The 14,900-nt window shown below is 40.8% G+C and overlaps 1 protein-coding gene across 4 annotated transcripts in view; it reads left to right on the plus strand.

Annotated features, from left to right (window-relative positions):
- Ambra1 (autophagy/beclin 1 regulator 1) overlaps nucleotides 1-14,900 on the plus strand; it is a 188,712-nt gene that overhangs the window by 67,260 nt on the left and 106,552 nt on the right. For 2 of the 4 annotated variants that reach the window (NM_172669.3, NM_001080754.1), the window contains 2 exons: nucleotides 7,627-7,713; nucleotides 12,633-12,812. In NM_172669.3, the coding sequence (NP_766257.3) occupies nucleotides 7,627-7,713; nucleotides 12,633-12,812 (267 nt within the window). The remainder of the gene's footprint in view (nucleotides 1-7,626; nucleotides 7,714-12,632; nucleotides 12,813-14,900) is intronic. The other 2 variants (XM_006499253.2, XM_006499252.2) reach the window with 1 other exon arrangement.

Genomic DNA, 14,900 nt, shown 5'->3' on the forward strand with positions numbered 1-14,900 from the left:
TTTAACAGCAATTGGAAGGCAGAGACGGATCTCTGTGAGTTCCCAGAGAGCCAGGGTTATGTAGATAGAGGTTACATTTTCCTGCCTTAAAAAATAAAATAATACCAACAAAAATCTCTTTTAGAAGCCGGAGAGATGACTTAGTGGTTAAGAGCATTTACTACTCTGACAAAGGACATAAATTCTATTCCCACCAGCCATATTGGATAGCTTGGTTATAAGGGCCTAAGCCACAGCCTCAGGGGAGTCAATGTCCTTTTCTGGCTTTTATGGGTACTTATACTCATTTGTATATACCTTATAATGACATGCATGCATACACATAATTCAAAATAGAAATAGAGGCTGGAGAGATGGCTTAGCACTTAAGAGCATGGCTGCTCTTTCAGAGGACCCTGGTTTAAATACCAGCAGCACCTACATGGTGGCTAACAACTCTCTATAACTCCACTTCCCAGGGATCTGGTGCTATCTTAACAAGCAGAAAAACCAAGTAAATTTTTAAAAAATAAAAGTAAACTTTTAAAAAGCTTAAAATGGGAACTGGCTCAGCAGGTAAGAGCACTGACTCCTCTTCTGAAGATCCTGAGTTCAAATCCTAGCAACCACATGGTGGCTCACAACCATTCATAATGAGATCTGAGGCCCTCTTCTGGAAGACAGCTACAGTCTGCTTACATATAATAATAAATAAATCTTTGGGCCAGAGCAAGCAGGGCCGAAGCGAGCAGAGGTCCTGAGTATAATTCCCAGAAACCACATGATGGCTCCCAACCATCTGTACAGCTGTACTGTACTCATACACATAAAATAAATAAAATCTTTTTTTTTTAAATTAGGTATTTTCCTCGTTTACATTTCCAATGCTATCCCAAAAGTCCCCCATACCCACCCCCCCAATCCCCTACCCACCCACTCCCCCTTTTTGGCCCTGGCATTCCCCTGTACTGGGGCATATAAAGTTTGCAAGTCCAAAGGGCCTCTCTTTCCAGTGATGGCTGACGAGGCCATCTTTTGATACATATGCAACTAGAGACAAGAGCTCCCGGGTACTGGTTAGTTCATATTGTTGTTCCACCTATAGGGTTGCAGTTCCCTTTAGCACCTTGGGTACTTTCTCTAGCTCCTCCATTGGGGGCTGTGTGACCCATCCAATAGCTGACTGTGAGCATCCACTTCTGTGTTTGCTAGGCCTCGGCATAGTCTCACAAGAGACAGCTATATCTGGGTCCTTTCAGCAAAATCTTGCTAGTGTATGCAATGGTGTCAGCGTTTGGATGGATCCCTGGATATGGCAATCACTAGATGGTCCATCCTTTCATCACAGCTCCAAATTTTGTCTCTCTAACTCCTTCCATGGGTGTTTTGTTCCCATTTCTAAGAAGGGGCAAAGTGTCCACACTTTGGTCTTCGTTCTTCTTGAGTTTCATGGGTTTACCAAATTGTATCTTATATCTTGTGTATCCTAAGTTTCTGGGCTATTATCCACTTAACATTGAGTACATATTGTGTGAGTTCCTTTGTGATTGGGTTACCTCACTCAGGATGATGCCCTCCAAGTCCATCCATTTGCCTAGGAATTTCATAAATTCATTCTTTTTAATAGCTGAGTAGTACTCCCTTGCGTAAATGTACCACACTTTCTGTATCCACTCCTCTGTTGAGGGGCATCTGGGTTCTTTCCAGCTTCTGGCTATAAATAAGGTTGCTATGAACATAGTAGAGCATGTGTCCTTCTTACTGGTTGGGACATCTTCTGGATATATGCCCAGGAGAGGTATTGCGGGATCCTCCGGTAGTACTATGTCCAATTTTCTGAGGAACCGCCAGACTGATTTCCAGAGTGGTTGTACAAGCTTGCAATCCCACTAACAATGGAGGAGTGTTCCTCTTTCTCCACATCCTCGCCAGCATCTGCTGTCACCTGAATTTTTGATCTTAGCCATTCTGACTGGTGTGAGGTGGAATCTCAGGGTTGTTTTGATTTGCATTTCCCTGATGATTAAGGATGTTGAACATTTTTTCAGGTGCTTCTCTGCCATTCGGTATTCCTCAGGTGAGAATTTTTTGTTCAGCTCTGAGCCCCATTTTTTAATGGGGTTATTCCATTTTCTGGAGTCTACCTTCTTGAGTTCTTTATATATATTGGATATTAGTCCCTTATCCGATTTGGGATAGGTAAAGATCCTTTCCCAATCTGTTGGTGGTCTTTTTGTCTTATTGACGGTGTCTTTTGCCTTGCAGAAGCTTTGCAATTTTATGAGGTCCCATTTATCGATTCTCGATCTTACAGCACAAGCCATTGCTGTTCTATTCAGGAATTTTTCCCCTGTACCCATATCTTTCCCTACTTTCTCCTCTATAAGTTTCAGTCTCTCTGGTTTTATGTGGAGTTCCTTAATCCACTTAGATTTGACCTTAGTACAAGGAGATAGAAATGGATCAATTCGCATTCTTCTACATGATAACCGCCAGTTGTGCCAGCACCATTTGTTGAAAATGCTGTCTTTTTTCCACTGGATGGTTTTAGCTCCCTGTCAAAGATCAAGTGACCATAGGTGCGTGGGTTCATCTCTGGGTCTTCAGTTCTGTTCCATTGGTCTACTTGTCTGTCACTATACCAGTGCCATGCAGTTTTTATCACAATTGCTCTGTAGTACAGCTTTAGGTCAGGCTTGTGATTCTTTTTTAAAATAAATAAAAATAAATCTTTGTTTTAAAAAAAAGTTAAAATGTTACCTTGAAAATGCTACCTCTTTTAGTCTTTTCCTTTTAGATTTTCCTAAAATTTCTAAAAATTCAAAGATTTTAAATATTGGATTTAATTTTCTTATTACAGTTATTTTTGTGTATATATCCATGCACACACATGTCACCTTACATATGTGGAGGTTAGAGGACAATTTGTGAGAGTCCGTTTTCTTTATCCAGCACGTGGATTCTGGGGATTGAACTCAGTTGCCAGGCTTGATGGCAGGGATGGATCTTTACTCCGAGCCATCATGTCTGAGCTATCCTTAGACCCTTGACTATTGAGGATTCTAATTTGTTGTTTTTGTTTTGAGACAGGGTCTCATATAGGCCAGGATGGTCTTGGACTTACTCTGTAGCCATGATGGGTCTTGAACTCCTCCCTGATCCTTCTAACTTCACCTTGTGAATACTGGAATTATTAAATATGTACCGTCGTGCTCATATCTTGTGGTTTTCTGTTGGGGGGGTGGGTTTCTTTATTTTGTTCTTGTCTTTGTTTTGTTTCTTTTTTTGAGGCAGAGTCTGTCTATGTATTTCTGGCTGTCCTGGAGCTAGCATGCAGATCAGGATGGCTTCAAACACAAGAAGATCCTCCCACCTCTGCCTCCTGAGAGCTGGAATTTAACATACACTGTCTTGCTGTTTTGTTTTGTTTTTGACAAAGGGTCTCACTCTGAAGCCCATCCTGGCCTTGAATTCAACAGCAGTTCTCCTGCCTCAGACTTGTAAGTGCTGGGACCACAGATCTGAACCACTATGTCTAGCTTTTAATTTAATTTACTTATCTGTCAGGGTCTCAAATACTGAGGCCCAGGCTGTTCATGGCAGCCTTACTTACTTACTGTTCTTGCCTCAGTCTTACTTACAATGGGGGGGATCAGAGGTGTCAGCTACCATGCTTGACTTTTATTTTAAAATAATTTCAATTTGCAGAAAAATGGCAAAAATAATACAAAGAATTCTCAAATGTCCTTTATCCACATTCTCTAAATGCTTGGATTTTGCCACATCTGTTGTATTACTCTCTTTTGTTCTCTCTATATCTGAATATGATTTTTTATGGTTGGCTATTGTTATATTCATATTTTATATTTGTTATTACGTTTTTAAAAAATATTGAATCATCTCATTAGTTTGATAGAGAAGTGGCCTTTATGCTTTCTAAAGAATGCTGTTATTGGTGAAAGGCTTTTAAGTAGTCCTCGTGTATTTTACACATATGGCTACACATACAGCACAAATTGTAGTGTTTTCTTTCTGGTCTCCAGTAATTCAAGGTATCATTACCCTTGTACTTCACTCAGCCACTTCTGGAATGGAGAATTACGTAGGTAAGCTGTTAGAGAAAAGACAGTTTATTTGTTTGTTGTTTGTTCTTTGTTTTTGTCAGAGCTTTGGTGACTGTAAAATATTTCTACATTGAGATTACAAGTCAGAAAGAAATGGCAACTTTAAGCCTGAACAAGTTTTACTGAACCTCCCTTCAGCCCTTCCTGATTTCATATTACCAAATTGTGTGATAGATCATTAAGTCGTCATATTTGTGTGCCAGAGGAGAAGAAGGTAGAGCATAGCTGCTACCCTAGCCTATTTACTCATGTTAGTCTCCATCCTTCTGTCCCCTGCACGGAGCTGCTACTAGGCGGGAGAACGCTTTGAGGATCCTAGGCATGGTAGTGGTAATGTCTACTCATCTCATAACTCCAGTTCATTCTTTAATCCACATCAACTGAGAAGCCTATTTTTTTTTCCTTGCAGAAAATTTGTCTCATCAGTGATTTGTGTGTGTGAAGAAACATTGCTCATCTGAATTGATTCTCTTGATTTCAAGTATTTCTCTCTGTCCCTCGCTGTCTGTCTGTCTGTCTGTCTCTCTCTCTCTGTGTGTCTCGGTCTCTGTCTCTCTCTCTCTCTCTCTCTCTCACACACACACACACACGTACACACACTAGGGCTGTTCTGTCCTATTGCATTGTCTGTTGATACAAAGCTTAACATTTTGATGGTATTCTGATTACCAGAAGTCTTCCTGATTAAAATAGAAAGTTAGGATGGGAACTGGAGTATGCAAGATATCAAATGGAGTCACTAAAATTGACATTGTGTAATCCAGATTGTTCTAAATTTAGGAATCTTCTTCTTTTTTTAAATTTTATTTATTTATTTTATATATATACGACGAATAAACTGTAGCTGTCTTCAGATGCACCAGAAGAGGATATCGGATCCCTTTACAGATGGTTGTGAGCCACCATGTGGTTGCTGGGAATTGAAATCAGGACCTCTGGAAGAGCAGTCAGTGCTCTTAACCGCTGAGCCATCTCTCCAGCCCAGGAGTCTTCTTTTAGAATCCCTGATAAACCTTCTCATCTCTCTCTGAGCTCTATCACTGCCTTGACATAGTTGGTAGTGGGCAATATTTGTTTCATAACTTATCCAGTTCATTGTCTACACAGAAGTACTAAAGCAGGTCACTCTGAAGCCTTCTCACCAAAGGCCCTCTGCTTACTAAGCAGCTATTTAGAGTAATAATCAGAGGTCAGGAATACTCAGCATCACTTGCAGAGCACTTTAGTATTGGGTTGAACAGTCTTATAGGGTTCTAAAGGCAGGCAGCTGTTCCTAGACCTTGCTTCATTCTTCAGCTCTTACCCTGCTCTCAGGGAATGATGTTGTTAGTACTATGTAGGTGAAATAATAGGTTGGTCAGTGGGTTTTAAGTTATAGCTCAGAACAAAAAGTTTTTACTGGGATGTCAGTAATCTCAGCATTTTGAGGCCAGAGACAGGAAAATTTCTCAATCTGGGCCAGCATGGACTATAGGCCATGTCTCAAACAAGGGGGAAAAAGTGCTGTTGCAGAAGGGGCTTAACTATAATAATATATAATATATTGTATATTTTAAGAAACTGGAAAAAAGTTTTGACAGTTTTCAATTAAGTGTTAAAATATTTGAGGAAATAAACACGTTTCACCTGTATGTTTTTATGTGTCAGTTAAGAAATAAGGTTTTATAAAGAGGAAGTAAATGACCTGTATAATAGCCTTCTCAAAAACTGACTTCTTTTTTGTCTAGTTGATTTGTTAGTACTGCAGACTTTCCCTAACCATCACAATGTTTTTCATTTGAAAGATCTAGATATGCCATTATTTTTGTTGTGATGTTAGAAAAGAGAAAGAAACATGCTAGTTAATCTTTATCGCATAATTTAAGATGTACCCCAATTTATGACACAATGAAATGTGAAAACAGTATGTTTGCAACATTTCTGCTGATGCAAACAGTGATACTATCAGAGAGAAGGTGTATTTTATTCCCTTCTTTCCTTCTTCATTGGTTATATTGTATTCTTTCTATTAAGTGCTAGGGCTCTTTGAAGTTTGGTCATGTGGGCCATGTCTCAGTAGAAAATATGTGTTTAATGGTTGCTTGTCCCAGGCAGGATGGGTAAAGCTAACGTGATGGGCGTCAATTGTTTTTGCCTTGGCTGTGACAGGAAATGCCATTGTGGGTCAGTTGCTGGGATAGTGACTGCCCATGACTATACCTAAAGCCAGCTGGTTTTAATAACACTGAATTTTCTTAACTCAATTGGAAAAGAAGGGTAGCTGCTGTTCTTATCCTGCAGATCTGTTTAAGGAGGAATCTGGCAGGGAGCCGGAGACCTGCTCCTGGGAGAGCCAGGCAAGATGCTTCTGGAGAGGAACAATATGCAATTTTTTTTGAGACCACTTCCTTTGAGATGTGCTCTGCACTAGGAGGTTAACTGGGTGCCAAATCTATATCTATATCTATATCTATATCTATATCTATATCTATATCTATATCTATATCTATATGAATGAGCTGGGAAGTAGTATGGTAGACCAGGAAGCCTGTGGACCACACCTGTTTATTGGATGTGTTTTAAATAACCTTTAATATTTAAATAACTTTTGCTGTATTTAAGTTTGCTAAAATTTAACCATGAAATTTCATGCAGAAATCCAGATTTTGGCAATACAAAATCAGACAATCCAGCAATACTGAGCCTAGTTTGTAGCTTGGTAATATTTGGCTATTCCTGAGTGATAGGATTCCAGTCTTCCTGTTTGCTAGTTTTTATTGCTCATCCTGGCTACATGCAGTAGGCACTTGTTACCTACCTAGCCTCTGGAAGACTGTATAGTACAACATAGAGATTTGAAACCCATGGGAGTTTAAACAGGCCTCATGGGAATCCCTAATAGTTTTGTGTTATGGGCCCATGTACTTAAGTCTCTAGTCCCAGTGTTCTTGTGTATGTAGAAGATCTTGTGGGTGAGCTAAGGCCTGCTACCCCAAAAAACTGCCTAATAAAATGTGTGTTACTATCATTAGCTGGAATTTATGGTGGGGCAGGATAATAAAAGAAAAGGTTTTTGCCAGTTATTATGAGGATCCCAATTGTTCTCTTTCTCACAAAAAGAGTGTAGGTAGAGCAGAAGGAGTAGAAGATTAGGGAGTGGACTGTGATGGTGTACAGGAGCCAATTGCTAGGATAAATGTGTGATGATCTCTCTGTATGCCTCATTTTCCTCTTATGTTGCTTTAGCCTATTTGTCTGCTGAAGGAGCTGTAAAGAGGTATAAGATCATGTTTCTGCTGCCTTTGCCTGCATTTCAGTGAGGAGCAGCATTCAGCATAATACAGTGGTCCTGTCCAGTGTGGGAGCTCTGGAGCTCTCCATTGTTAATGTTTCTGTATGACTAGGTTGTTGGAAGGGTAACACCCCAGATAGATGCTAGCTGGCTGTGAAGGGGATCTTATTTACCTCTCCCCCATTTCTCTTATGATTGAGCTCTGAGTTGGTAATTGACAGGGATTATTGCCATCTTTTTAATCTCTGCTAGGAGGCTGCTGGAGTCTTCCCTCATTTCATTATCCCGTTATGATGGAGCAGGATCCAGAGAGCACCCAATTTACCCAGACCCAGCGAGGTAAGGCCAAAATGAGAAATGGCACTAGGAGGGGGGGAGGGGCGGCCCTTGGGGTTGCCAAGTTGTGGGAACCCCCACCTGTGCCTCTCTGGTCCTGGTGCTCTGTTGCTCTTTAGTCACAGCATTGAGGCAGGTGTTTCAGGTGATTGGGGATTGTTGCAGGTAAGTGAATGGCATCTCTGGTGACAGAAAATTATAATTGCGCTATTGTCCTTTGGGACTCTGTCTGTCAGTGGGGCACTAGGGTACCTGTGGAGGGCATAGGTAGTCCTTCCTACTACTCAAGAGTCTGTTGGCTGTCACATGGACAACCAAAAGAAGAGCCAAAGTTTTGAGCATTTTATTTGTAGGGAAGATAGTTATATTAAACAAATTTACAATATCAAAAGGGTAAAAAAAAATCAAGTCAATGTTTAGACACTTTCCCAAAGAAGAGATGAAGGAAGCATAATGGAATGAAATTGTCATTTTACTGAAGTGCTTGCTTTATTCTGTTTTAGGAGACATTTGAAAGGTTATTGAAGACCCTGAATGTGTTTGTGTGTGTTATGCATATGTGTGTTTGTGGTATGGGCACAGGCAGAGGCCACATGAAGACTTTGGAGTCTTTCTCTGTTCTTCACATTATCATTTTTTTCTCTTCCTCCTACTCCACCATCATCATCATCACCATGACATCATCGTTCATTTTTGAGATGGCATTTTTTACTGAACTAGAAACTTGCCATTGTATCTAGACATACCTGTGATCTGTCTTTCTGTATCTTGTATTGCTGGGGTCACAGATACCTGTGTCATGCCCAGTTTTTACATGGGTGCTGGAGAGTTGCACACAGGCCCTTTTGCTTTTACAGCAAACTCCCTTATCCACCCAGTCAAATATTTTTCTAAGCCTGAAGTTTTTAAAAGTTAGGGGAAAGATGTTTTTCATTTGAGCCTAAGGGACCATCCTAAAGTCCCTAGTGCTGATGGTGGCGCTGATAACAAAACCAAAGCTGGAACATTGAGTTGTATTACAACATTTATCAGTAAAGAGCAGACTCAGGTGGTTGTCATAGCTGGATTTGATGACTTATTAGAGATCTGAAAAATGCTAACTTGACTATTATTTAAATAGTATCAGAAAAAGCTATAAGGAAAAGGATAGTTTACAGTGGTGGGCTAGGCAAGTCAGTAGTATAGGCCAGATAAAACTAAATGAGCTTTCCCGTCTATCTGGAAACATCTTTAAAGACCAATTTGACTCTAGAGATAGTAAATGATTTTGTTGTTGCCACAGTTTAGTTGCAGTAGTGCCCATTCTTACCAAGATAGTAGTGGAACAAAAACTTGCCATGGCCTCTTACTGTCTTTTCCATATCCCAGAAGTAGCAAATCCAAGGATCTAGACAGTAGAGAGGGATGGGGACATTAAAAATAGATAGGCAATTCAGATGGTGATTGAAGCAAGGTCAGCTATATTAGTCTCTAATTATGTTGGAAAACATACAAGTCCTTAAAAAGGGAAGGGAAAGTTTCACATTTTCGGGAACCATAAAAGACTCGACACAACTTCTTTCCATAAATAGTTTCTTTTCATGCTGTGACATTGCACACCTTTAACTCCAGCAGTTGGGAAGCAGAGGTAGGTAGATCTCTGTGAATTTGGGGCCAGCCTGCTCTACCTAGTGACTTTCAGATATTGGTAGGAATCTCATTCTCAGAAATTTTAGACTGGGAAACTTTAACGATTTGTTTCGGAGACAGGGCCAGATGTACAGCCTGGGCTACCTCTAGGTCACTGTGTAGCCAATGGAGGCTGGTTTCAAACTTTTGATCTTTCTGTCTCTGTCTCAGAATGTAGAGATTACAGATACTGCCCTTTCATGCAGTCTGTTATTAATTCCTACTCTGATTTCTGTCCTAGTGAAAGGCTTAGATACCTAAGATCTCACTCGGAACACTTCCTGGTTGTTGGATGGTCCTGTGGCTGCTCGGTGGAGGGTATTTGTACCATCTTCTCACATTAACTCATTTCTTTCTCCTCTTAGTTGTGTTCTACATTATACGGATAGGGAAAGCTTTTGTGAGACATTTTCTAAAACATGCAGAAACCTTCCTTCCCACCTGGATACATAAGAGGGCAAAACTCTGTCAGAACTCTATCTTCCTTTATTTGTTTATGTGTACTACTGGTGATTTAGTTTCATGTCCTGTAGTGTAATTAAACGACTAGGGGCTATGTGATGCTGTGCTTACATCTCTATACAAAAGTGTAGTCCTTATTCAATATTACATCAACAGCGCTATTTCTACAGCCATTATCAGTAACAGTCCATATTTTTCTGTTCTTTCTGGCCATCCATAAGCTGAGAAATGGGTGTGCTTGTTGTCACTTACGTTCTCTTCCACATCAGTTCTCTTCAATTCTTTCCTGTTACATATTTTTTCTCCAGTCTAATTTCTTTGTGTTTAATCCATGTTCAATTTCTGCTGGAATATTTTAGTATATTTGGTAACAGTAAGCACAACATGAAGGCACTGACTTCTGTGCAATGTCTGGTGGTTAGTGGTTGAATGCTTGGCAAGCTAGCCTATGAATAGTGAAAATACCATGAGTTGAGAAACTTTTGGAAAACAGTTGGTGTTGTCTGATTAGTTTGATCTAGGCTTCTGCATGCCCCTGCCCACCTACTGTACAAAGGTCATTTGGAGTCATTGTGCTCAGTGTAGCATATTATTTTAACATGTAAACTTTTGAGTTCCAGTGATTACTAGCTAGCTCCTTGAGAATTCTATTTGATAAGTGACCCAAAGGACAATTTTAATGACAGCCTTAGGTCCCAGTGCAGTTGACTACAAGATCTCTTTTAGCCTAGGAAGGTAGAACTTCTGAGAACAAAGTATCAAAGGTACTGGAAGTGGAACTGCAAGATGTTTGCAGTTTTGGGGGTGCCTCTGTTACTAATATAAGTTTTGGGGTGCCTCTGTTACTAATATAAGTTTTGGGGGTGCCTCTGTTACTAATATAAGTTGCCCAACTGACCTGAGCTGAGGCTCTTCAGCTTCTTGAGTAGCTGAGATTAAAGTCACACAGGTGTGCCCAAGAATAAATACTTTTATTTCATTTAGATACAGCTATTCTAAGTCAGTTTTTAAGTATTCTCAATAAAAAGAAGACAAAACACACCTTCCCTTTTAGATATCTAAACATTATAAAAATGTAAAATCTCCCAGGTTTGTAACACTAGGTTTATGACTTCTTTTTAAATGCAGAAAAAAAAGTGTGTGTGTGTGTGTGTGTGTGTGTGTGTGTGTGTGTGTGTGTGTGTGTGTGTGTGTATGAACGACAGTATATATTTCACTAACCCTTTCTCTATTTTACATTTTTCTTTTGGAAGAGTTGCCTTATGAGTAGATAAGTATAATTGTTACATGTACATACATCTTAAAATGTTGAGAGAGGGTCTCAAGCTAACTTCAAACTTGTGTGGTTGAGACTGACCTTGAACTCCTGATCCATCTGCTCTAGGTTTGTAGTGCTGAGAGTATAGGCTTATGTCACTGTGCCCAGCCAATTCTTTTTAATGGCTTCCTGGTGTTTCTCTGTATGGAAATAATTTACTTAAATCTGTTGGTGGGTTTCTGGGTTGTTTCTTGGATTTTCCCCACTGATGACAGTGTTGCAGATGAACTTTCTCATGTAATTTATATAACATTCATTTATATTCTTGTGTATTTCTGTGTGATATAATTTACTAGTGGACTTGCATCATTGTGAGTTCTTTAAAGTCTTACAGTTGGTTTAGCAATCTCTTAACACTATCACATAAGACATTTTTCTGTTGTCCTCAGTTTATAGTCTCTAATTACAGAACAGTGTTGTAAAGATGGAGGAAAACCTTAAGAAAGGGAAGGAGTATGTAGAATTGTGTGATATTAGAAATTGTCAGGGGCCTGGAGAGATGGCTCAGTGGTTAAGAGCACCGACTGCTCTTCCAAAGGTCCTGAGTTCAAATCCCAGCAACCACATGGTGGCTCACAACCTTCAGTCATGAGATCTGACACCCTCTTCTGGTGCATCTGAAGACAACTACAGTGTACTTAGATATAATAATAAATAAATCTTTAAAAAAAAAAAAAGAAATTGTCAGAGAGCTAAGACATGTCGTCCTTGGTTTCAACTGGAGTCTATAGACTGATGATGGTTTATTGGAACCCTAGCAGAGGAGATGTATTCTCCATTGCTGTAATTCTACAAATTGAAAATTCTTTTTTCTATTAGGTTTTCTATTCTCCCAACTACAAAATGTCTCTCACTCCCTATCCTGGATAGTTTTCCATGTACAAATACCTATGATTAATTTGTGAGGGAGGGAAGATACAGGTTTCAAAGAGACAATAGGAGTTAGGGGAAAGCTGGAGCTGTGTGTGTGTTGAAGAAAGAAGTCCTGGTAAAGAGGATGCCTCTGGGTACCTTTGTTAATCATCTAAGTGTTCTACCGCCTTCTGGCTTGTTTTTTCATCTATAAAACATCCAGACTTGATTACTAAGGTCTTTTTCATTTCTTAAACTTTGTGTATGGACACTGAGCAAGGAAGAACTATTTAAGGACACCCTTAAATGCTAAGCCAGGTTCCATAAGAGCCTGAGAAGGAAGAAAGACCCAGTGATAATCCTCTTGGGAAGGGGCCACTCTTGATCAGAAGATGACTGGTTACATGGCCTATTTGCCTATTCTCAGAGCAGGAGCACTGGGGTGGTGTGGCACACATTATTCTGCAGCACACACCTCCTGGCGAGTTCAATGCTCTATAGTTTTTGTATATCCAGAGCTGTATCAGCAGAGAGATGCCATGGGCAAGTTGGCTTTTTCTATCTTTCACAGTATTCTCCACATTAGTGCTAGTTTGTGTTTGTCTATCTCTTTCTCTCTCAGATTATCTCCTGCTGCATACTACGCCCAGAGGATGATCCAGTATCTCTCAAGGAGAGACAGTATTCGCCAGCGCTCCATGCGCTACCAACAGAATCGGCTTCGTTCTTCCACCTCCTCTTCTTCCTCAGACAACCAGGGTCCATCAGTAGAGGGAACCGACTTGGAATTTGAGGACTTTGAGTAAGTATATTTTCAGTTTGCTTCCTTCTTTCTCCCAGACTAAGAGTGCTTCTGAGTTGGCCTCTGTTTCTGTAGCAGTGGTGAGCATTCTTGCCTCTAACCCCTAAGTTATTATTTATGTGCAGCAAAGTGGGATGAGGTTCAGAGGGTTTTAGGTACCTAGAGCACTCCTATTTCTGGGAGTTACATTGCCGATTCGCCAGAGCCTTTGGGAAGAGACAACCCATTGGGCCACAGGCCGGAGTGGAAAGAGGATGGCTGCTGCTCTCCTGACCACACACCAGACAAAGGAAGCAGGAGGCTTGGTGCTTATTCTCTTAACTAGAGTAGAGGTGACAATTTAAGTTTCATCGTAAGTATAGATTTCCTTGAATAAACTGTTCCTTGAGATCTGACTCTCTTGCCTCTTCCTGCTCCTAGCCCCACCTGTCAGATTAAGGTGGCTTGGGGAGTGACTCCTTGATGCCACTGTCAGCTGGGGCCGATGCTGCATCTCCTCTTCCTCCACTCCCTTCTCTTTTTTCTTTGTTTCCTTATGTTGGTGAGTGGGGTAAAGACAAGGCCTAAGAGCAGGGCCAGCCCCAAGTTCCAGAGTCCATGCTTTCCAGCCCTACTGCTGAGTTCTGCCTCTCAGATATTCTATTCCTGACCTTCTAGCCATTTATTGTGCCTCCAGTTTGAAATTGAGTTTTCCTAGCTTGTATCAAATTAGACATTTGGCTTTTGTTTTGATTTTGTATTTTGACATTTTTTAACATGCAAAAGAAAAAAAGAAAAAGAAGCATTTCCCTCCCTCTTCCCCAACTCCCTCTTGGCAGCTGCATGAATGGTTCCTCACAAGCTAACTTGCAATAGAGCTATAGAGTATATTTTATCTTTTTGCCAGAAAGTAGTCTGAAAAAAGATTTTAATGCTCAACAAATGCAGGTTTAGCATGAAGCAGACAGAGCATGAGTGTGCTGGTCCTGTCAGTAATCCCTGAGAGGAGCCCAGCACCTCTGACCCACAGCCTTTTTTCTGTCTGTCCTCCTGGGTAAGATGGCTGCATGTACAAACAGTGAAAGGAGCCAGATAGATGTATGTTATTCTGGAGCTGTAGTAGTTTTTCTAGCACAAGGGTCCTTTTAGGGAAGGAGTTTAAACATACATGCCAATGGGGTTGGGATGTAATTCACTTGCTTAGCATGTGAGGTCCTGTGTTTGATTCTTCAGCACTGCAAATATATAAACACACAGACACACACAGAGTGGGGAGTAATGCGGGGGGTGGGGGGAGAGAAATAAACAAACAAACAAACAAACACTTAAACACTGAGGCTACGGTAGTAGAAAAACCTGGGTGACTTTAGTTCAGTTATTCTGCAGTGCGCTAGGACTCTGAACTCTGGACTCTGGCTTGCCTTGCCTCTTCTTTCTATGCATGCTTAGAAGTTGAAACTGCCTCTCAACCAGTGGTGTGATGTGGGGATCATGCCTCTCAGCTGTACCCTGCCTCGTGACTTGTCCTTCACAATGGAGTTCTGGGTTAGTTTAAAATGTTCTGTTCTCATTTTACCTTCCCTTTCTTCTGCTGCCACCTCCTCGCTCTCCCCTTCCTTCCCCCTCGATTTTCCTCTGTCAGACTGCCTTCTGTGTGTGTTCCCCCAACCCACCTGTGCTCTCATCATCTTCCTGGGCTTCAGCATGACCTGGTTTTACATTGCCTTTTTTACCTTTCCTTCATCAGCTTACCAGGTTTTTCCTCGGTGTCGTTATTAGCCATGGCCTAATCTCCCTAATGCCGCACCTATATGTCCTTGTCCAGATGTTTGCCTTTTGGAAGATGGTTTTGGTACAAACTGTAATCTTGCTTTTGATAGCAGCTATGACTCAGTTACCTTAATATGAGTAGTACAGGTCTTCTAGAGAAAGAGGTTGATACTCTCTTGCCACCTGTTTCTTCTTTTTCTATCTTCTCTGTCCTCCTCCTGGTCCTATACGCTGAGTACTGGTTGTAATTGCTCCTTTTCGCCTCTAGTGCTCAGGGGAGAGGCAGAAACTAGGGATTGTAGCAGCCTGTTCTAATTTATTTGCCATAATCCTATTCCT

The sequence above is a fragment of the Mus musculus genome, chromosome 2 (genome assembly GCF_000001635.26).
Source record: "Mus musculus strain C57BL/6J chromosome 2, GRCm38.p6 C57BL/6J".
NCBI classification, from domain to species: domain Eukaryota; kingdom Metazoa; phylum Chordata; class Mammalia; order Rodentia; family Muridae; genus Mus; species Mus musculus.